Genomic DNA, 21,109 nt, shown 5'->3' with positions numbered 1-21,109 from the left:
TTCCGAGCTCCTAGCCCGCTGCAGACCCTGAGTGCCTCTGTGCAGTGAATGAATGAAACAATGCTCCAGGTAAGCCTGGGAGGGGCTAAGATACGGTGAGACAAAGTCAAGCCACCTCCCAAATCATATTTGAGCGCTGTGGTGTGAGATAAAGCTCTAGGAATTCTGGGGGGTGATGTAAATGCTCCCTTGTCTACGTAAAACAGGACATTTCCTGTTCCCTCTAAAATAGAGAGCTGGTGTTGATGTTGTTATAGAGAGAGACACCTAATATGCTCATGGCCATAGGCAGGTCCGTCCCCCTGGTGCCTATATTTCTTACCCCTCAATAAGCGATTGATCTTCAGCAACATATAAAATTTGGTGCCCTGGTCAGTGTGGCTCAGTTGGTTGGAGCCTTGTTCTGTACATCAAAAGGTTGCAGGTTCAGTTCCAGGTCAGGACACATACTTAGGTTGTGGGTTTGATCCCCAGTCAGGGCGTGTAGGGGAGGCAAGAAATGGATGTTTCTCTCTCACATCGATGTTTTTCTCTCTCCCCCTCTCCCTTCCTTTCTCTGTAAAAACCAATGAAAACATACCCTCAGGTGAGGATTTAAAAAAAAAGATTGAGCACTTTTTTTGGAAGGGTGCTGGTTTCCAGGAGAAGTTTGTAACCAGACTGTCAGTTGCTCCATAAATAAGCAGTCCTGTTTGGGAGGATCACCAGAGGCCTCTAAATCTCCACGCGCAGCGCAGTTCCAATTAAGACTTGTGACTCCTTAAAATGCAGCAGTGTCCTCCGCTTCATTTGCTTTAAAACACCTCTTTGGTCGCATTTCCTCACGCAGCTCGTCTTTCCGAGCACATGCGAGGGGGGCACCGACGTAGACCGTATGAGGGGGGGCCCTGGAATGGGTGAGATGCAGTTTCTGCGTCTAGGCCACTTCAGTCAGGCTGTGTAACTGAGAGCCTAAAAAAGGTTAAACTGTCCAGACCAAGTGACTCCCTGGAGGTGTCACGGAGGCAGGCTTGTGTGTGAACAGCCCAGAGCATCAGTGTTTCTAGATGTGGCATCACTAATACCTGCTCACAGGGGCCCACCATGTGGAACCCCTGCCAGGTGCCCCCTGTAGCTATATGGCAGCTGTGACACTGACTCCCGACTGGATTTTAAGGAGTCACAAGTACCTTGGGATTAGGATGGACCTTAGTAGCCATCTAATCAAAACCTCTGCCGCCCCCCCTCCCTGCTACTCTTTCCATCTGGAAGGCCGCACCATTTCTACTGCGTCCACAGCCTGGACACGGGGACCCTGATGTCACCTCCACAGGCCGTGGGAGCTGCCCCTGAGCCATTTATAGGACAACTGCCACCTTGGTTCCTGCTCTTTGTGTTCTCCCACTGGGACCAGCCACCTGAGCCAGCTTGGCTAGCAGCAGATACAAGAGCAGCTCCGTACTGAAGACTAACGGGCCGGGGGCCGGAGGGAGGGTGGGCACGTGGACAGGTCGGGGACGCAGAGCCCAGGGAATCGGGCTCCTGGAGTTCCCTATCGTCAAATTCCTGTTCTGAGCATCTGAATGCAGCCAGTGTGCTCCCGGGCATCTCAGGTCAGTGCTCTGCCAGTGCTAGGTGTTTCTATACGTCCCAAATAGAAGAGGCAGGAAGATGAAAAACTAGAATGCAATGAATTCTTTCTGACCAGCAGCGTATTGATTTTGTTTCCCATCCGCTCACTTGCCCTTGATTCTCTCCGACTCTCCAGTTGCTTAGCCCGGAGGAGGAGAGAGCAGCCGATCTCGCCATTTACCTCTTTTCAGTTCCAGGAGGAAGCAGTTGGCCAGCTTTCTCTGTGGATTCGTTTTATTGTTTCAGAAGGCCTGTCAGACATAATCTGATTTAATCCCTGAGAAGAAACAGCCGAAGCCATTTCCGTGTCTGCAGGGACGTTTGAGCCACCCGGAGGCTCCCATGTGCTCTCTCACAGTGGGGGACGTCCGTAATAGTGTCAGTAATAAACAGCCTGTCCCCTCTAAACTTGGCATTCTGCTCATTCTTGTGGCTCTAGGTTTCCAGTGCTTCCTGCATGATGATTCTCTATTTTTTTACCTCCCAGTTCTGGTTATGGACCTAGCAGCATGTCCGTTGCAGATAGTAGACTGCGTTTCTTTCTAACTCCCTTACCTTTTTCATTCCTGAGCTCTCTGGTACTTCACGCATTGTGCTCGTAGAAGTTCAGCCCAGTGGCTTGCTTGGGGCCATGCCAGCCACCTGTAGTTAAGGGTGGCGTTTCAATCACGTCGCACTGAAAGAAAACGAAGTTTGGGGGCCAGGGAGAAGCAGGGGGCCCACTTTCTTTCTCTGATCTCCAAATAGTTCACTGGAAGACTTTTCCAAACATAGGTATGTATGGAGTTTTTTGTTTGTTTGTTCGTTTTTGGTTAATCCTTTATCTGAGGATACATTTTCCGTTACCTTCTAGAGAGAGTGGAAGAGAGGGAGGGAGGGAGCGAGACAGAAACATCCATGTGTGAGAGAGAAACACTGATGTGAGAGGGAGACATCAATTGGTTGCCTCCCCCACACACCCTGACCAGGGCTGGGGATCGAACCTGCAACCCTTCCATGCAAGGGCCGATGCTCTAACCACTGAAGCACACTGGCCAGGGCTGTATAGAGTTTTTTGACAGCAAATACGCAGTGTCTTCCACACCAACAACTAATTATCTCGTTTTCTGGACACCAACTGGGTGCCCATCCATTCAATTTCACTCTGACACCACCTCCTGGAAAGCATCAGATCCCACCAGCTAAGGGATCTGCCCTCCACTTCAGATGCCACCTGCAAACAGGGGTGCCCGGCTACCCCCGCTCCCATCCAGCTGAGTTCAGATTCGGTTCCCTGCTGCCCCTCTCGGTTTCTGTGCCCCAACCCCCTCTTGTAAACAGGAATAGTAATCGGATGACACCCTGGATCATGGTGACCAAGGCCCATGCACAACACTGAGGAAGCAGATGGCCAGGATTCAGGCCCACAGGCAGGTGCCGCTCAGCTAGCGTATGAGGCAGCAGATGGGAGATGGGAAAGTGCTGGGAGGCATCCTGAAGCTTAGACCGGCTTAGTTTGACCAGTTGCTCTCACTTCCCCGCCTCCACAGGCTTCCAGAGACAGGGGAGATGGCTGTGCCCACCACTCCCACCTTCCAGGGCAGCTCTGGGAGCCCTAGGGCCCCCATCAGCATGGTGGTGACAGTGACGGGCTCGGTGATAATCAGTTCCCAACAGAGACAGTCACCCCAGGGTGAGATCTGAGATGGTGGAAAGGGAGGCACGGATGTTGGGTATGGAGGGGCTTATGCCAAGAACAAGGGAGAGAAAAGAAGGGAGGGCTGGAGAAACGGTGCAGAGAGAGCATACTCGGGAGCGCCAGTCCTGCTGAAAGTAAGACTCCAAGCCCCAAACAAGCTCTTAGAAAGTCCTAAGAAGTCCCCCCACATGAAGTTGTTTCATGGAAATAAATAATCTACGTTTTTCCAGCCTGGTTCTTATTCCAGTGGAAATATTTTTGCAGAGCATCCTTATGGGAAACTTTGAAACCAAAACACATTTGGCTAGAAAACACCCACCTGTCAGGGAGGGGAGGGCTGGGGTATGCAGTGGATGGGATTTCAATGCTTCCGTTGGAATGTGGTGATGTTGACAGCAGGGTCTTAAATGCAATTTTTATGCTATTCATGGTCATTTTTGAAGGGATTATTTCATTCCCAGTTTCTTTATATTTTATAGACAGCAACTCAGTCATGTAAATAACTATCTGGGACTCTTTCTGGCTTTGAGCTTACCTGACAATCTCGTAGATCAGCATGAGTAGGCAAGGACACCAAGCTCTCCTGACGTTGTTGTCTGTGTCAGTCCTGGACAGATCACTACCTGCAGTGGAACACGTCGGAGTACCCGGGCGTGAAGACTGTGCGCTTCCCGGACGGGCAGATCTGGAAGCCAGACATTCTTCTGTACAACAGGTGAGCCCCTCGGAAGGAAGGAGAAGGGATTGCCTCCTCGCGTACGCTTAACAATCAAGTGAGCCTGAGCATCTCGTGGATGTGCCTCATGCCTTATTTATAATTTGGACCATTGCTCCCCCAGGCTTTGTAAGTGGCATTTGAGAAGCGGCACTGTCCCCTCCCCAGTGACCTCTGCATTGGCCTGCAGCTCACGTCACCCAGCATGCTGCCTGGGACGGCCATGGCCATGGGCTGTGCATTACAGATGCGGAGATATTTTTGTGCATATTGGCACTGAGGCATTTTTCTCATGGGGTGTTATTTTGTCCCTGAGTGACAGCAGCTCGGCCACGGCAAGAGAAGTTTCTGGCCCACAGGAGATGGGACTGGAGTCCACTGTTTGTGCATTTGGAGAGTTGTGTGAAAGGGTGCTGCGTGCTTGGGGACTGTCACCTCCAGCAGCCCTCAGAAACTTGTCTAGCGGCTGGCAGGAGCAAGGCAGGTAGTGGTCATGTTTAGTCCTCCTGAGGTCAAGAAGTGAGGGATTCATCTGTAATCCAAGGCCGTCTGGTTGGTAGACCAGATGCCACAAAGGTATCCAGGTCGGGTCACTTTCTAAAAGCACTAAAATTCTTTGCTAAACTGCACAGCAAATGCAGAGCTTCTTGTTGCAATATGGTCTAGAAAGTGATAAACAGCTAAATATTTTTTAAAAAGAGAGATTGCCACCCGGCTAGTGTGGCTCAGTGGTGGAGCATCCTCCTACGCACCACGAGGTCACCAGTCCAATTCCCAGTCGGGGCACAGGCCCGGGCTGCGGGCTCCATCCCCAGTGGGAGGCATGCGGGAGGCAGCTGATCAAAGACTCTCTCTCATCAATGTTTCTCTCTCTTTCTCTCCCTCTCCCTTCCTCTCTCTCTAAAAGCCAAAGGAAAAAATGTCCTCGGGAGGGTTAACAAACAAACAAAAAAATGTGCTCAATAAATACTTGTGCACAGACGAGATGGAGGGACGCAGGGACAGGGGAGCAGGAAGGGGACGTGTCCCTGTGATAACAGGAGAGCGGAAGGGAGAGGAGAGAAAGCCTGGTGGCAACCTGGAAACAGATAATGCGACTGAATCCAAAAATAGACACCGGAAGTCGCAAAACCAGCTTGAATTTAATGAGATCCTGACCTTCTGATATTCTGTTACTGAGATTTGGAGAAATGTTGAGCTTAATACTTTCTGCCAGCTTCCGGGCACTCGGTGGTGTGTTCTCTCTGTGGGCTCACTTGATGTCTCATTAATGTGGGGGGGGGGGCTAAGGCGGGGACATGCCGTCATTCCACGTCAGCCGGGGCTTGGAAAGGAGCATCGGTGCGGGACAGCTGAAGCGCCCCATCCTGTCCATCACGGTCCTCATTCCATTCCAGCTGGACACTGGAGGCCCAGCATGAGCCACTAATGGTTCTGGAGATGAGATACGTTTTCTGTGCTTTGAACAGGCTGGGACACTGCAGACCAGCCATCCTGCGTCGCAGCTGGGATGGGCTTTATTTCCCTGATGGATGGGGAGCGAGGCTGGGCACTGCCAGCCAGCTGGCCAGGCTGCTCGAGGAGAGGGCGGGCTCTGAGCAACTCGCCTGCCAGATGCTGAGCCCAGGAGTTTCGTGCTTGCCTCATCCTGCTTTACCTTAAGCCTGCGGTTCAAGGATTTTTCTGAACACAATTGCACTCCAAGTGAGCAGCGTTGGTGGATTGCTAGTCATGCCCCTTCTTGGATAGAAGGAAAGGCCTCGCTGGTATCAGTAGTCAGAAAGCCTGAGCCCAGGACATCTCAGCCACCCCTGTGCTGTGCAACTGCGGGCAGCTGCCTCAGCCTCTCTGGGCTTCTCTGTTCTTGTGCTGCTCAGTCAGAAAATCCCATAAGGACAATGTTTGTTGAACTTTGTTGATGGATGTATTTGAAGTTGCTTTTGTTGCGTCTGCAGGCTTCTGCGTGGCTCTGGGAGTGCAGCCCCCTGGCTACAGCCCTCTTTCTGTCACATGTTCCCTTGACCCTCGCGCTGATGGCAGAGCCTGGGGAGAGGCTGATGCGTACAGTACGTACACAGGAGTGGTGGAATCCAGCCTGTGAGGGCTCATATTGTGCTCATCAGTGAATCACCAATGAAATAGAATTTATTTCCTTCCCAAGTGTCTTAGGCTCCGCCACAAGTTGGCCCAAGGCAAGGGCTTCAGTGCACATAGTTAATTAGGGAGAGGAAGTGAGACAGAGAAGGGCTGGAAGGAAGCCAATATTGAATACATTCAAAAATTCAAAAGCAAGCTACTTCCATGGGTCATGGGCCCATTCCCACGGGCGACCCCTGAGCGTTTATCTGCCAGCCGCCTCTGTTGTGGGTTGAAAGCTGCTTCCGAGGGTGTCAGTTCTCTGGCACCACCTCTGCTCCCTGCCCTCTGGTGGACCAAGTCGACAGCTGTTGGGGCCTGGGGCCTGGGGCCTGGGGCCTGGGGCCTGGGGCCTGGGGCCTGGGAAGGACGCTGTCGGTGTGGTTAGTTAGCTACAGCCCACGTGAGCCACACACTCAGTTCCCATCATTTCGCCTCATGCTGAAGACTCGATCCCAGCTCCTGGTGGGGAGCACAGCACTGAGGTGAGCGGTAGGGACAGCGTCCCGGGACCCAGGGGGTTTCTCAGCCTAGCAGGAGAGGCAGGCAGGGAGCAGAGGTAACAGAGTAGCCAGGACCTGCATCCTTCTGAGCGGTAACAACTCTGCCGTGGGCTGCGTGTGTTGTTACCATGGTATCGCATTGGTCCGCACATGCACTGGAATCCCTCAGGTCCCACGTGGCCACTGTTAATGGCTGCTGGGGATGTTCATCAGTTGGTATTTAAAGGCTCCTATCATCACAGCTGACCTGGGGGTGCCGTGGGGACAGGAGGCCATCACTGGAAATCAGTAGCTGTTCTTGGGTCTGGCAGGAATCTCCAGTTGAGCAAAGGTCGTTGTGCAGCTTTGGACCTTAGAGAAGGTTCTAAGAAGTGCTGTTGCAGCATCTGCATTATCATATACTCAGACCTGCACGGAGGGAGGCTGTTTCTAAATCGGGTCTGTGGAAAGGAAGTGGACAGAAGCGAGTGGAGCCGCCAGCCTGTGTTTGCATATCCAGAATTCTCCTCCGAGCTGTCCATCTGCACCTCCCTTCTCACCCCTGCCACTGCGGATTTTGGTTTTAATTCCTTCATTCACTCAACCAATATTTAAGGAAGGCTTATAGGCTGGTGTCACAGTGCTCTAGGATTCAAGGTCACAGGAACAGTTGAGCCAGACAAAAACCGTACCCTCCAGAAAATGGGACAGAGAGACAAGAGTATAGAAGAGGGGGACACCCACCAGATTATAGGGGCTCCAAGAAAAGTACAGCCGGTGGAGGGAGTATACAGGTGAGGCAGGTTGTCCAGGACCTGGAGTGGGGACTCGTCGGAAGGGGCCTGGAAGCAATCATTTTACATTTTTACCAGGATGTGGAAAGAACAGGCACTGCCACATCATTTATCATCCTAATGGAGCTGCTGGAGAGGACATGTGGCTGGCCCACCGAAGGCTTTGGTAGGGATTTACTGTGCTGGACATCATGGCGTTTGCTTGGTCCCAGCAGAGAGATAACATTGCTGACATGTCGCCTGCCAGGTTCTTGCAGTGCCTTTGGCCACTTGTGTTTATAGGGACTCATTTCTCCTGTCTCAGAAAGCTGTGCTCAGGCTCCGTCTTTAGCAGCGGGGCCCTTTTTCAAACAAACCTCATCTCCAACCCTAACGGTCAAAACAGATAACGTGGCATTAGCACACATTACTGTAAGAATTTACTTTTATCTCATTTCTGTAATAAATTTCCCCTTGCCAAGGGGAAAGAACTGGGAACTGCCCTAATGAATATTAAGATTTGACTTTTGATGATGACAGGGGTACAGTTTCATTTATCTCAATTTTCTGCCTTGGTTGAGCCGTGTTGAGAGATCACCGAGTCACACAGGTAAGCCGTTGCTAATGGCAACAGGTCTTTATCGAGTTTTTACCCATTTATCTTGTGATCTCAAGGGTCTCTTCAATTAAATTGATCCGATTGCTTCCAGGAAGAGCTCGGAGGAATTTTTTATCCTCCCAGAATTGAATCATGGATCTAACAGATGCTTTCGGTCTTTGTTGTAAACATAAAACTCAGATGAGAAGAAATCCAAGCTTAAAATAAGCAAAAAGATACCTCCACGGCGTGCGTGGCCTCACACTCGGTGTTCTGCTGGTACAGTGGCAGGAACATGTGCTGAGCCAGATGCAGGCTCTGTGCTGAAATCCTAGGTGAAAGTGTAAACTTTCTAAAAGACCAAATGCAAAACTGCAGTCCTACTGGGTGACTCACTTCAAGAGGTGCAAATACATGCACTTTCATGGGAAGAGAAATTGATGTTTTTCTCTCCTTCTCTCTCAAATCAATAAAAAATTAAAACTTTTTTAAAAAGAAAAGATTTGTTTGGGCCCATGAGTGAGTTCCACCTTCTTTTTATCTCCTGCAGTTAAATCAGAGTTTCCCATTCCCTGATGTCCCCCCTAAATTGTCTTCAGGTTCATTTTTGCTGAGAACTTTGTTTTACACTCATATGAAAAAACACACACAGTTTATATGAAATAAGGGTGGATATTGGCCTCTTCGAGCCTGTCTCTGAGAAGGTATCCCAGGTCAGCTGCAAAATATGCTGTCAGACCAGTACCTGGGGCAGGGGGACAAACAGCAGCACCTCTCAAAGCTGCTGGGACCACAGTCATAGCAGACCTACGGGCATGGGGGGGCAGTGCCAGCTCACGAAGTCTTTTTCCTGTTTCTAGTGCCGATGAGCGATTTGATGCCACCTTCCATACCAATGTGTTAGTGAATTCTTCCGGCCATTGCCAGTACCTCCCTCCAGGTAAGATCACTTCCTTGGTCGTCCTTGTTAGACAAGTTGTGTTTGGGGTGTCAGCCCTGATGCTGCTCCCAGGAGCTGTGGGCCCGTTCTGAGCCCTGGGCAGGTGCTGCTCTGCAGGCGCTGGGAGCGAGACTGTGAATGTGCTTAGCGACCCTCTTGAGCACAGGCATTGAGGAGCACTTGCCTGTTAGACCCCCGATCAAGGGGCTTCAGCAGGAGCTCATTAGTGACATGGTTCTGAATGAGTGCTGCTCCTCTCTCTCAGACAGCAGTTAACCACTTCCTGGGACTGATTCTTTCCCCACCAGCCCATCACTTCTGTGGACTCACAGGGCCCTGGGCTGCTCAGCGACTGGGCCATGGGCTTTATGGTCTATGGATAGTAACAGGATTAAAAAGTCTTAGATGATTTTTTTGGATCTTTTCTAAGGGAGTCTTCTCCCAACCACAACTGATTAATTTTGTGCTCCCAGGCAATCTGCAACCACCCCAGCTCACCACCTCCATACACACACCCCCACACTCACATACACACATGCAGACACACATACACACTCACAGACACACACACATTCACACACACACTCAGACACACACTCCCATGCTCACACACACACTTTTCGAATCCCGGTTGTAAGTACATCATCTTTGTCAACTCCTCTGGGATTTTTGCATCCTTCACTTTCCTGTTACTGTTTAGAATCTGAAGATGTGCATGTGTGATGAGAGCATGAGGATTGTGGACCTTCTCGTTATTTGCCCAGGACTCCCTCAGCACGGTCTTCAGTAGAGCCTCTGGTGCTGTCTTGAACTTGAAGACAGTGAGGCTTCAGATGAGCTCTTTTCTGGACACTTTTTCAAGCAAGATCCAGCTTGTTCTAGAAGGCTTAGCTGCAGTCTAGAGGGGCAGGAGGGACTCAAGTCCTCTCTGGTCACACTCAGTCAAGAGACCTTCATGCCTACATCGCCTCCTCTCGAAGGGGGGACCAGAAGGCCAGAAGAGTGTGTGCACAGTGCACCGATCAAAAAGACCTGCAGGCCCTGGATGGTGTTTTCGGTGGTTAGAGCATCAGCCAGCACATCAGAGGGTCTCAGCTCCATTCCCGGTCAAGGGCACGTGCCCGGGCTGCAGGTTTGATCCCCAGCCCCGGTCAGGTTGTGTGTGGGAGGCAACTAATAGATGTGTCTCTCCCTCCCTCTCTCCCTCTCCCTCCCTCCTTTCCCCTCGCTCTAAAAATCAGTGGAAAAACATCCTTGGGTTAGGATTAACAACAACAAAGACACACAGGGCATCATGAAGAATGCGTTGTTTAACTCACCAACCCTTTACTGGGACGGCAAGCCTTTCACTCCCATGAAGGGTAGGCATCGCTTATTATGAACAGCATGTGAGGGTAGAGACCAAGGCATCTCTGTGTGTTTATTTTTAAGATTTTCCAGCTTTATTGAGATACAGCTGACAAATTGTAATATATCTAAAGTGTACAATGTGATGGCAATATACGTAAACACTGTGAAATGATATCAAGTATATACGCTATTACTGACTATAGTCACCGTATTGGACATGAAACCCTTAAACCTTACCCATCTCCCACCTGCAAGCCTGTGCCCTTTGACCAACCTCTGCCCCACCCTTCAGCCCTGGTAGCCACCATTTAGCTCTGTTTATGAGTTCAACTTTTTTTTTCTTCTTCAAACTATGTATAAGTGAGACCATATGGTGTTTGTCTTTCTCTGTCTGGCTTATTTACTCAACATAATGCCCTCAGGGTTCATCCATGTTGCAAATCGCAGCATTTCCATCATTTTAAAGACTGAATAATATTACATGTAATCCATAAGTGTGATATATTATACATATATACATATATGTGTGTGTATTTTTATCCGTATATGCATCAGTAAACATTTAGGTTATTTCCATGTCTTGGCTACTGTGAACAATGCTGCAGTGAACATGGGGGTGCAGATACCTACTTGAGATAGTGCTTTTGCTTCCTTTGGATACATACCCAGAAGTGGGATTACTAGATCATACGGTAGTCCTATTTTTTATTTTTGAGGAACCTCCATGCTGTTTCCATAAAGGCTGCACCAGTTTACAATCCCACCAGCAGTGCAAGGCTGCTGTGTATTTGATGCACATCTCATCAGCTTCCATTCATTCTGACGGTGTCCGTCACGCATACAGGCATATTCAAGAGCTCCTGCTACATCGATGTGCGCTGGTTCCCTTTTGACGTGCAGCAGTGCAAGCTGAAGTTTGGATCCTGGTCCTACGGAGGCTGGTCCTTGGATCTGCAGATGCAGGAGGCGGATATCAGTGGCTACATCCCCAACGGAGAATGGGACCTCATGGGTAAGCCCAGCAGAGGTGTGACACTCGCTGCTAGAAGAAAGCTGCTCTATTCCTGGGCTTGCTTAAAACTGGGATTTTCCACTCTGCTTTCGGTATATTGATTGCACCCTGTGGCACCCTCCATGATTTATCGAGAGCTATAGGATTAGAAACAAAAGCAGTTAGAAAATTCAGTGCTTCCTGTGGGGAACTTGGTAAGAAACATTTAAATGAGCCAGAGCTAGTGTGGGCATCCCTACATCATTCTGATCTCTGTTCCTAAAATCATGCTGGACAGCAAATTGCATTTATAATGGTGTAAAGTTTACAATGCATTATTTAGAATCATTGTGTCTTAGTCCACTCTGGCAGCTAGAACAGAATATGACAGACTGGGTGGCTTATTAACAACAGAAATCTGTTCCTCACAGTTCTGGAGCCTGGGAAGTCCAAGATCAAGGTGTTAGCAGAGGGAGGCCGGTTCATAGACAGCTGTCCTCTCTCTGTGTCCTCACGTGGCAGAAGGGGCCAGGGAGCTCTCTGGGGTCTGCTTTCAAGGACACTGGTCCCATTCATGAGGACTGCACCCTCGACCTGGTCATCTCCTAAAGGCCCCACCTCCTAACACCATCACATTGGGGGTTAGGTTTCAACATATGAATTTGGAGGGGACACACAGACATTCATGTAATTCCAATCCATGAAAGAAAAAACCTGCTCATTTGTCCAAATATCACTAAGATTCTCCTAAACAACTCTATGATAAACCAGGAAGTGTTCATTCAAACACTGATTACCCAGGTTTTTTTAGCACATAAACTGCATGGCTGTGCTTGGGTGTTAGACCCATTAAAATAAACAAGCAGGGTCATTTCATTTGAACTGTGGCTCCTTTCCCCCCCGCCCACATGGAGGAATCCCGGGCAAGCGCAGCGAGAAGTTCTATGAGTGCTGTAAGGAGCCCTACCCCGACGTCACCTTCACGGTGACCATCCGCCGCAGGACCCTCTACTACGGCCTCAACCTCCTCATCCCCTGCGTGCTCATCTCTGCCCTGGCCCTGCTGGTCTTCCTGCTCCCCGCAGACTCTGGAGAGAAAATCTCCCTCGGTAAGTGCAGGAGCCTTGAGGTGGGACGGGAGGGCTCCGCCTGGGGTCAGCACTATGGACAGCGCCAGGGCGTGTCGGGGCTCCTGGGCAGAGAGGTTACCAGGTCCACACACTGACCTAGCCCTGGACATCTCCCTGACACCACAGGCTCCAGAGGTCAGCTCTGTGCTGGATGCTACGCCCTCCTGAGGTACCGTGGCATCCTCTGGTCCTACACAGATGAGAGCACACAGGAAGGGGCCAGCTCTTCCCTGAGGGGCCTGAGTTTTCTCCCCTCCTGCCACCCAATTCTGCTTTTGGGGGGCAGCATGCAGTGTGTGCAGGGAATAATTCGGGTTAATCCAGTCTCAGCTTGCATTTGCAAGTTGCACTACTCAGTGTAGTTCCTTAGGGTCATCCAGCAGGAAGAAAATTCAAGATTTGGAATGGCTAAAGGTGCTCAGACTCTCAGAGCTGCTAAAGAGCATAGTTAGCACATGTAGAAGCCATTCTCAGGCCTGGATCTTCTGAACATTAGGCTGGGGCATGTTCAGTGACTTGTCCAAAGTCCCATAGCCGGGGAGCAGCAAAGGCTAGTCTTCAAACTGGCTGTTTTCTTTTTCCTGCCTAAGGAGACTACCTCTCAATACCGGTGTAATAAAGAAAATGGGAGATACCGGTGCTAACTTCAGCGATTTATTTAGTGTTGTTCTTCTAAAGTTCTGGCTCCTAAATGGGACTCCACCAGGGACATCTCTGGAATGCTGGTACATGGCATGACTGTCCCGAGAAATGCCCATCCCACAAATATGGCAAACCGAGCACTTGGTTTCAGGAATGTCTTAGACACACCTGCCCCTCCCTAGTTCTTTGAACCTCAGGTTAGGAGCCCCTGTGAGATGGAATTTTGAGGTCTCACGGTCAGTCTGTTTCAGGTGCCTTGTGTTTTTGTTTCAGGGATAACTGTTTTGCTCTCTCTCACTGTGTTCATGCTTCTGGTGGCCGAGATCATGCCTGCAACATCCGACTCAGTGCCCTTGATAGGTAAGGAGACGTGGGCTTAAAGCGTGCCTAGGATTTCCCAGCGCAGAGCAGAGCGTGTCCTCTGAGGCCATGGAGAGCTGCACCTCCCTCTGGTGTCTGCCGAGGAGATGGCTGCTGTGACTGTTCAGAGCGGCGCATGTCCTCTGCTCACCTGGGCACTAGCTTCGCAGTTTGGCTCTAAGCTGCAGACATGCCCCCTTCCTCCCTAATTCTCCCCCCTCATGCTTGCTGTGGAGCCAGAGATTTTATCATTAGAGATTCATTATTTTAGCTTGGATCATCATTTCCCTACAAATCATTTGTTAAAATGGGAAGGTCACACACTTTAATTCTTAGTCACTGTTTCCTGGGATAACTTGATGTCTCTGTATAAAGTTAAAGCATGTGAGGACATGTGAGCAGGACAAATATGTTCTGGCCAGGACAGATCTAAGCATGACCTTCTGCCCAGGGTCCCTACGTAGGTCACTGGGTAAGTCTGCTAGAGATGCCACAATAAAATTCCACAGAATGGGCGGCTTACACAACAGGAATGCATGCGCTCAGTTCTGGGGGCTGGAGTCCAAGGTCAAGGTGTTCCCAGTGTGGCTTCTTCTGAGGCCTCTCTTCTTGGCCTGCAGATGGCCTCCCTCCTGCTATGTCCTCACATGGTCTTCCCTCTCTGTTTACATCACTGGTGTCTCTTTGTGGGTTCAAATCTCCCCTTCTTACAGGAAAACCAGTCAGATAGGATCGTTAAAACGACCTCATTTTAACTTAATCACCTATTTAAAGGCCCCATCTCCAAAGACAGTCACATTCTCAGGTACAGGGAGTTAGAGCTTCAATATTTAAACTTCAGGGGGACACAGTTCAGCCCATAATAGTCGTGTTTGGTTCACTCTCATTCCCCTTCTGGTCCGTGGTGCTAAGTTTCAGTCTCAAATGTCCACCTCCAGAAGCTCCTCCCAGGTACCTCTTGGTTTACTCCAGAGGCCAGTGAATTCCTTCCTGCCTGGAGGGCACCAGGTACTTTTAAACGGGAGTGTGGGCTGTACACTTGGCCTCTACGCCAAGATGCTTTCTGCTTATAACAGCCCCTTCAGCAGCTAGCCACACTCACGGTTCTGTAATCAGAGTTGCTGATCAAGGAATGCCTCCCCGTGCCAGCCTTTGACCTAGACCCCTGGCCCACAGGATTGCTAATTCCTGCACCAACCCTGCAAAGAAGGTGTTCCCATCCTGCTGTAGTGGTCAGTGACCTGAGGCCCCGAGAGGTCAAGTCGCTGTCCAGACTCACAGATGGAGCCAGGGGACCAGCTCGTTCACATTCTCTGTGCTGCTGCTCGCCTGGGCCAAGGTGGAGACACGCATCCTTGCCCATCAGAGCTGAGGCTGATGTTCTAGCCTAAAAAGTCACTGCAGCTCACCTCTTTCTCAGGCTAGACACTGGCGCCCCCTAGTGTCTCTAGGAAGATGGGGCCAGACTCACGGTCCACACTAATTCCCTACGTCTCCAGGCCTGGCCCCAGGTTCCCGGGCCCTACATTCTCACTATCCGGGTGTTTTCAGTGGCACTAATGGCCCATGGGCTTTCTCATGGGAACAACCTCGTCACCATCCTGCAAGGCGCTGTTAAGTCTCATTGGGGGAGGAGGCAGAGGTCACAGTCAAGGACAGGAAAGTGGGTCTTTGTACTGTGAGCTGGCTGGCCTCTGCCCGTGTGGGGTGGCCAGCAGGCCAGGAGGCAGCCCTGCTTTGCCCCTCGCCGCCACAGCCCCTGACAGCCAGAGAACACGGTCTGGCCCCACTGCCCTGTGCCGGTGTCTGTGCGCCTTGGGGTGTGGAGCCGGGTCTCACCCTGCGCCTGTTCTCTCCCGCAGCCCAGTACTTCGCCAGCACCATGATCATCGTGGGCCTCTCCGTGGTCGTCACCGTGATTGTGCTGCAGTACCACCACCACGACCCCGACGGCGGCCAGATGCCCAAGTGGGTGCGTTCCTCCCGCCCTCCCTGCAGCGGGTCAGGGGCCCTCCCCAAAGGAGGCGCCATGAATGGGTGACTGGTCTAGTTTAAAAATTTCACCAACAGCTAGCATTCCTAAGACAAGACCTGTAATGTCCACAGTCTCCTCCTGGGGGACAGTGATGGAGGCAGCTCTCAGGGTCCCACGCTCTGTTCTTACAATCTGACACCCAGAGCAGGGCTCACACACTAACATCCCCGTGTACTTTGCTAGCACAGTGATTTTAAAACTTTTTGCACGTGTGCTACGGAGAGCTGTGCAGTGGTTGGACGCAACGCCAGATAAGCACGCAGCCACGTGGTTGGGTCTTCCAAACAGAAACAGGGAACTGTATCCGTTCAGTGCACAGAGGGATGCAGTGTAACTCAAAGCCTATAAAGTAAAGGTTACTAGTTCCCAGTGTGAGAGGGAAATAAAAGGAAATACATAAAAAGAAAGGATTGAATATAGTACCTTGTCCTCTTAGCCCGGGTCATGCCCACCTCTGCAGCGCCTCGCCTGCGGGGCACCGGGCAGTGTGCCATCTGCTGGTGTTTCCCACCCACGTTCTCTTCAGTCCTGTTTCCACAGCTCCACACCCACCCTCCCAGACACTCCCCCACACTCAGGAAACCTTGAGGAGAGCCAAGCAGGGCCTCGGCTTTCACCCCCTCACCACGGTGTGACAAAACCCCGGGCAGCAGAGGGCTGTCTCCCCCTGCTGCTTACCTGGGCTCTGCAAACCTTCCAGTCTTCCTGTCCAGACGGAGGGGCCCAGGGACAGTTGGGAACTAAAGGAGCCCTCTCCTGTCAAAATGAGCCCGTCTTTAGACCCTGGCACTCAAGTTCAGACGGGTGTCTAGGACTCACCAATGGGCTAAATGCAGTTACAGGATATAAGATGCATTTTGTTTAACCTCAGAACAGGGAGATCTGGACCTTCTAACTATTTGTTGTGCGATAATTTACAGTTACACCAGGTTAACAGAGGAACAGCCACAATTTTTGATGATTTTGTAGCACGTATACTTTTAATCTTAGCAAAGCTTGAAAGCGCAGTAAGACTTTCCAGCATTATTTACAACAGCCAAGATATGGAAACAACCTAGATGCCCATCAACAGGTGAATGGATAAAGGAGTGGCACATCTATACAATGGAGTATTACTCAACCATAAAAAAGAGTGAAGTCCTACCGTTTGGGACGGCATGGATGAACCTAGAGGGTATTATGCTCAGTGAAGTAAGTCAGATGGAGAAAACAAAGACCACGTTTTACTCATATGGAACCTCAAAAAAATCGCTTTACTAAGTGACTGTGTCCCCTGGGAACCTTTTCCATGGCAAGTTCTTACCCTTAATAACAAGCCTCTCTCTTGCCTCGTAGCATCAGCAGCAGAGTGAGTGGTGCTGCCTCACATACAGGCCACGTCGCCACGGCCTACGGGCTTGTTTGGAGAAAGTCCCCCCCATAAAAGCTGGGACACATTTGTGCACATTCATCTCCACTCTCGTGCGACTTCCTTATAACCCTGACACACTTTCCATCCGCCCATCTGTTATAAAAGTGAAACTATACGTAAAGAAATTCTGCCCCTCACCCTCCTTCCACCATCAGCGCTGATAACCATTTCAGTGAATCCCTTCTTTTTCCTCCCAGTGTTTGTTTATGCAAAATCAACACATATTCTTATTTCTTACTTTTGGACAGATGTAAAAATAAGGGAATTAAGACATAAAAACACCCAACCATTTTTAATGACCTACTGGTGCTTGACTGTTCCAGAAAAATCTTAATTAAGAGCCATAATTATTTGCCTCTCGGCACAAGAGCGCGTTCAAACCAATGGCTGCAAGTGAAGTATGAAGCTTGTCTCTCTCTCTCTCGTTTTGCACAGCAACTGCATTTTTTTTCCAAGTGTCTTTGAAACATAAACAGCCTCCAAGGGGCTTTTATGATGATCTGTTGCTATGATGAAGATACTGCCTAGTGTGGTGGCATTATGTGACATTTGCACAGCCAGAAACAAAACTGTAACCTAAGAGGGGAGGTCACGAGCAGTTATCAAAGTGCCAAGAGGATAATTTCACTTCAGAGATGCTTTAGCCTTGCAAGTTAACGATTCAGGCCATGGAATTTAAAATCGACTTGGTGGTATGGATCTTTCTTGCCTGAGGTGTGCCCCAGGAGATGCACAGGCCCCCCACGTGGCAGGAGAAGCTGCTGGTGCTACCTGGCTGCCTCTAGTTTGGATGCATTCGCGCCTGAGCTACCTCAAGCTCTGGTCCAGGCTTTCTGGTGCCTTCTGGGTGAGGGTGGGGCTGCAGGCACAGGGGTTTGGAAAAGAACCCTGTAGAGGCTTTTGCAGATCAGGCCACAGAAGCCTACATATGTTAGGTCACTTAATCCCTATAAGACCCTAAACCAATGTGCGAGTCTCTTTGAACCTCAGCTGCTTTACCTGTAAAATGAGGGCATATGCTGACTTGGCAGAGCCTTAAAAGGCCCCAGTGACATGGGATGTCTCATGAGCTCCATGTGGGGGGCCAACATGGCCTGAAGATCTATATGGGACAGATGTCCCTTCTATACATCATGGGAAGCCCTCAGGCGTCAGCAGCCAGGCCTCTCCAGGCTCCGGAGGTGATCTCGGAATGTGGGCAGGATACACAGAACGCCACCTGCTGTGACCAAGCGGTATCTTTACAGCTGCGGTGAAACTACTCTTTTCTTTTCATGGCCTGTCTCTAGGCCGGTCTACTGCACATTCTTTGATGTCCTAAAAATGACTGCCAGGGAAGTGCAGCAGACATGAACCTCACAACCTACTGCCCATCCTTACAGATGGAAAACGTACCTGTTATGTCACGGATGGATTTGCCTGCAGTCAAACCAAAACGAAAACAAAATCAGTATCTGGATAATTTCAGAGAAACTGCCCACTTTTCAGGTTCTTGTATAAGTAGGCTGGCAAAAATGCTTTTCATTTCCTGGACTGAGGCTTCAGGAGGCTGCCTTCTTTCCACTAGAGGGGAAAACAAAATTTCTCTCCAGCGTCTTCTGTACGCATGAGCCATGCCTGATTATAAAGCACTTTCGATCGGAGGTCAGCAAACTAAGGTCCCAGTGGCCAAATCCAGCCCACCAAGTACTTTTACAGATGAAATTTTATTAGGAATCAGCACACCTGCTTTTTTATAAGCTGGTTGTGGCTGATTCTGCACCATGTCAGCAGAGCTGAGTAAAAACAGATCTCAGGGCCCACAAGCTAAAATACTTACTACGTGACCCTTTACAGAAAGGTTGACACGCCAGCTTCAGGCTTTTCAAAGTACTTCCATGCACATCGTCTTAGCCAGGCTTCCTTGCAGCCTAATGAGTTAGGGTAGAGGCTCCTGAACTCCCTTGGTTAATACACCTTTAGTGTCTGAGGGTATTTTTTCCCACAGAGCCCCTAGGGCAAAAGAAATACCTAATAGTTCTGTTTATTAAATATGTCAAAACAGCCCTGGCCGGGTGGCTCAGTTGCTTGGAGCATTGTTCTGTACACCAAAGGGTTTGATCCCTGGTCGAGGCACAAACGGGAGGCAACCAATTGATGTTTCTCTTGCACATTGATGTTTCTCTCTCCCTTTCTGAAATCAGTAGAAAATATATGTCAGAACAACTTAGTAAGCCTCAGCAACATAGCACCGGTTGGCACAGCACACCTCTCAATCTTGGGAGCACACCACCCCCACTTCCTGTTTCACATTGTTGACTTTCTCTGCACGTGCTTTTAGTTTTTATATATATTTAAATATACTTTTACTGATTTCAGAGAGAGGAAGGGAGAGGGGGAGAGAGAGAAACAATGATGGGAGTAATTGATCAGCTGCCTCCTGCACGCCCCCTGCTGGGGGTCGAGCCTCCAGCCCGAGCCTGTGCCCTGACCGGAATGGAACCGCGACCTCCTGGGTCCTAGGTCGATGCTCAACCGCTGAGCCGCACCAGCTGGGCCGCTACACGTGCTTTAAATTCAAAAACCTGCTTTGCCAAATGACACTGTAAGGGGTGTAGCGATCTGACATGACAGTCTGAACCGATTCAAGTTAGGGGATCAGTGGCGTCAGATCGGGATTGCTGGGGTGCCCTTGAAAATTAAAAATCTTTGGGGTGCCCCTGTGAGTTTGCTGCGGCGCCCTGGGGACCTCCTGGGGAGTTAGGTACGACGGTCCCTGGTTACAGGTAAGGATCCGAGGGAGGCCACTGGCCCTGTCCGCGCAGCTCGGGGCCCCTTTGCAGGCAGAAGCCGCAGGGCCGCCTTCCCTGAGGCCGCGGCCTGGGCGCCCAGAGAGGGCTCCGGCTGGTTCCCGGGCGACGCGGGGAGCAGGGCTGGTGCCGTGGGCCCCGCCCCGCCCCTAACGCGCCGTGTCCCCGCAGACGCGGACCATCCTGCTGAACTGGTGCGCGTGGTTCCTGCGCATGAAGCGGCCGGGCGAGGACCGGGTGCGGCCCGCCTGCCCGCACGCGCGCCGCTGCAGCCTGGCCAGCGTGGAGGGCGCCGCGGGCGCGCCGGCCAACGGCCACCTGCTCTACCTGGGCTTCCGCGGGCTGGACGCCGTGCGCTGCGCGCCCACCCCGGACTCGGGCGTCGTGTGCGGCCGCCTGGCCTGCTCCCCGGCGCACGACGAGCCCCTGCTGCCCGGGGCGCCCGAGGGGGACCCCGACCTGGCCCGCATCCTGGAGGAGGTGCGCTACATCGCGCGGCGCTTCCGCGGCCAGGACGAGGCGGAGGCGGCGCGCAGCGAGTGGAAGTTCGCGGCCTGCGTGGTGGACCGCCTGTGCCTCATGGCCTTCTCCGTCTTCACCATCCTCTGCACCATCGGCATCCTCATGTCGGCGCCCAACTTCGTGGAGGCCGTGTCCAAGGACTTCGCCTGACGGCCGGGGCGGCGTCCCGGGCCCCGCGGGGCCGGCTCAGCGCGGCCCGGTGGGCCCCGTCGGACGCGCTGCGGGTCTCCCCGGAGCACCTCCCGGCCGGCGGGCCCCGGGCCGCTGCCGCATGTCTGCATGTCACCCGCCGCCGAGGCCCGCGCCGGCCCCGCGGACCGGCCTGACGGGACAAACTGGACCGGCCCGAACCCCGACTCCCGCCGGGCTCCCGCGACCCGCTTCTACTCACCAAAGACGGGGTGCGGAGCGGTTCGCGCTGTCTCCGCGTCTGCGACAGACGGTCGGTCCCGTCGCGACGCGCTTCCCGCCCCTCCGCCTCCCCGCCGGGCCCCGCGCGAGTGGGGGCTCGCGGCCCAGGAGGCTCCGGGCCAGGCTGCCCCGACCCGGGAGCCCGGCAGCGCCGAGTCCCGGCCCAGGGTGACCGGGCGAAGCTACCGCGCGTGCCCCCGGTGCAGGCGCGGCGAGGCGGGAGCCTGTGGGCCGGTGCTCCCCCCGCGTCGGGGCCGGGCGGGGCCGGGAGGGGGTGTGGCGGGCGGGGCCTTCCCGGGTGACGGCCCGGCGTGGCCAGCAGGAGGCGCTGGCGGCACAGGGGCTCGGGCTCTGGAGACGGCTGGTCCACCCAGCCCCCCCCGGGCTGCTGCCCCATGCGTGGGCTCCCTGGAGATGGCCTTTGAAAGCCAAGGAAGCTTTAATTTTAAGCTTGCATGGTGACAGGAGTCACCATTTAGATGATCTAGCTGACAATAGTCGCTTGGCCTCTTCCCATATTTCTTGATTTTTAATA

The 21,109-nt window shown here is 51.9% G+C and overlaps 1 protein-coding gene across 1 annotated transcript in view; it reads left to right on the top strand.

Moving 5' to 3' along the window:
* LOC308550481 (neuronal acetylcholine receptor subunit alpha-7) overlaps window positions 1–20,313 on the top strand; it is a gene marked incomplete at both ends in the record, with an annotated part of 48,543 nt that extends 28,230 nt beyond the window's left edge. The window contains 7 exons of the mRNA XM_081124355.1: window positions 3,895–4,004; window positions 8,854–8,933; window positions 11,128–11,295; window positions 12,189–12,383; window positions 13,320–13,406; window positions 15,269–15,378; window positions 19,813–20,313. Coding sequence (XP_080980481.1) covers window positions 3,895–4,004; window positions 8,854–8,933; window positions 11,128–11,295; window positions 12,189–12,383; window positions 13,320–13,406; window positions 15,269–15,378; window positions 19,813–20,313 — 1,251 coding nt within the window. The remainder of the gene's footprint in view (window positions 1–3,894; window positions 4,005–8,853; window positions 8,934–11,127; window positions 11,296–12,188; window positions 12,384–13,319; window positions 13,407–15,268; window positions 15,379–19,812) is intronic.
* Between the last annotated feature and the right edge of the window lie 796 nt (window positions 20,314–21,109).

Source organism: Miniopterus schreibersii, assembly GCF_964146895.1.
Source record: "Miniopterus schreibersii genome assembly, chromosome: 22".
Classification (NCBI taxonomy): domain Eukaryota; kingdom Metazoa; phylum Chordata; class Mammalia; order Chiroptera; family Miniopteridae; genus Miniopterus; species Miniopterus schreibersii.
This window is presented reverse-complemented; position numbering and strand designations above follow the sequence as displayed.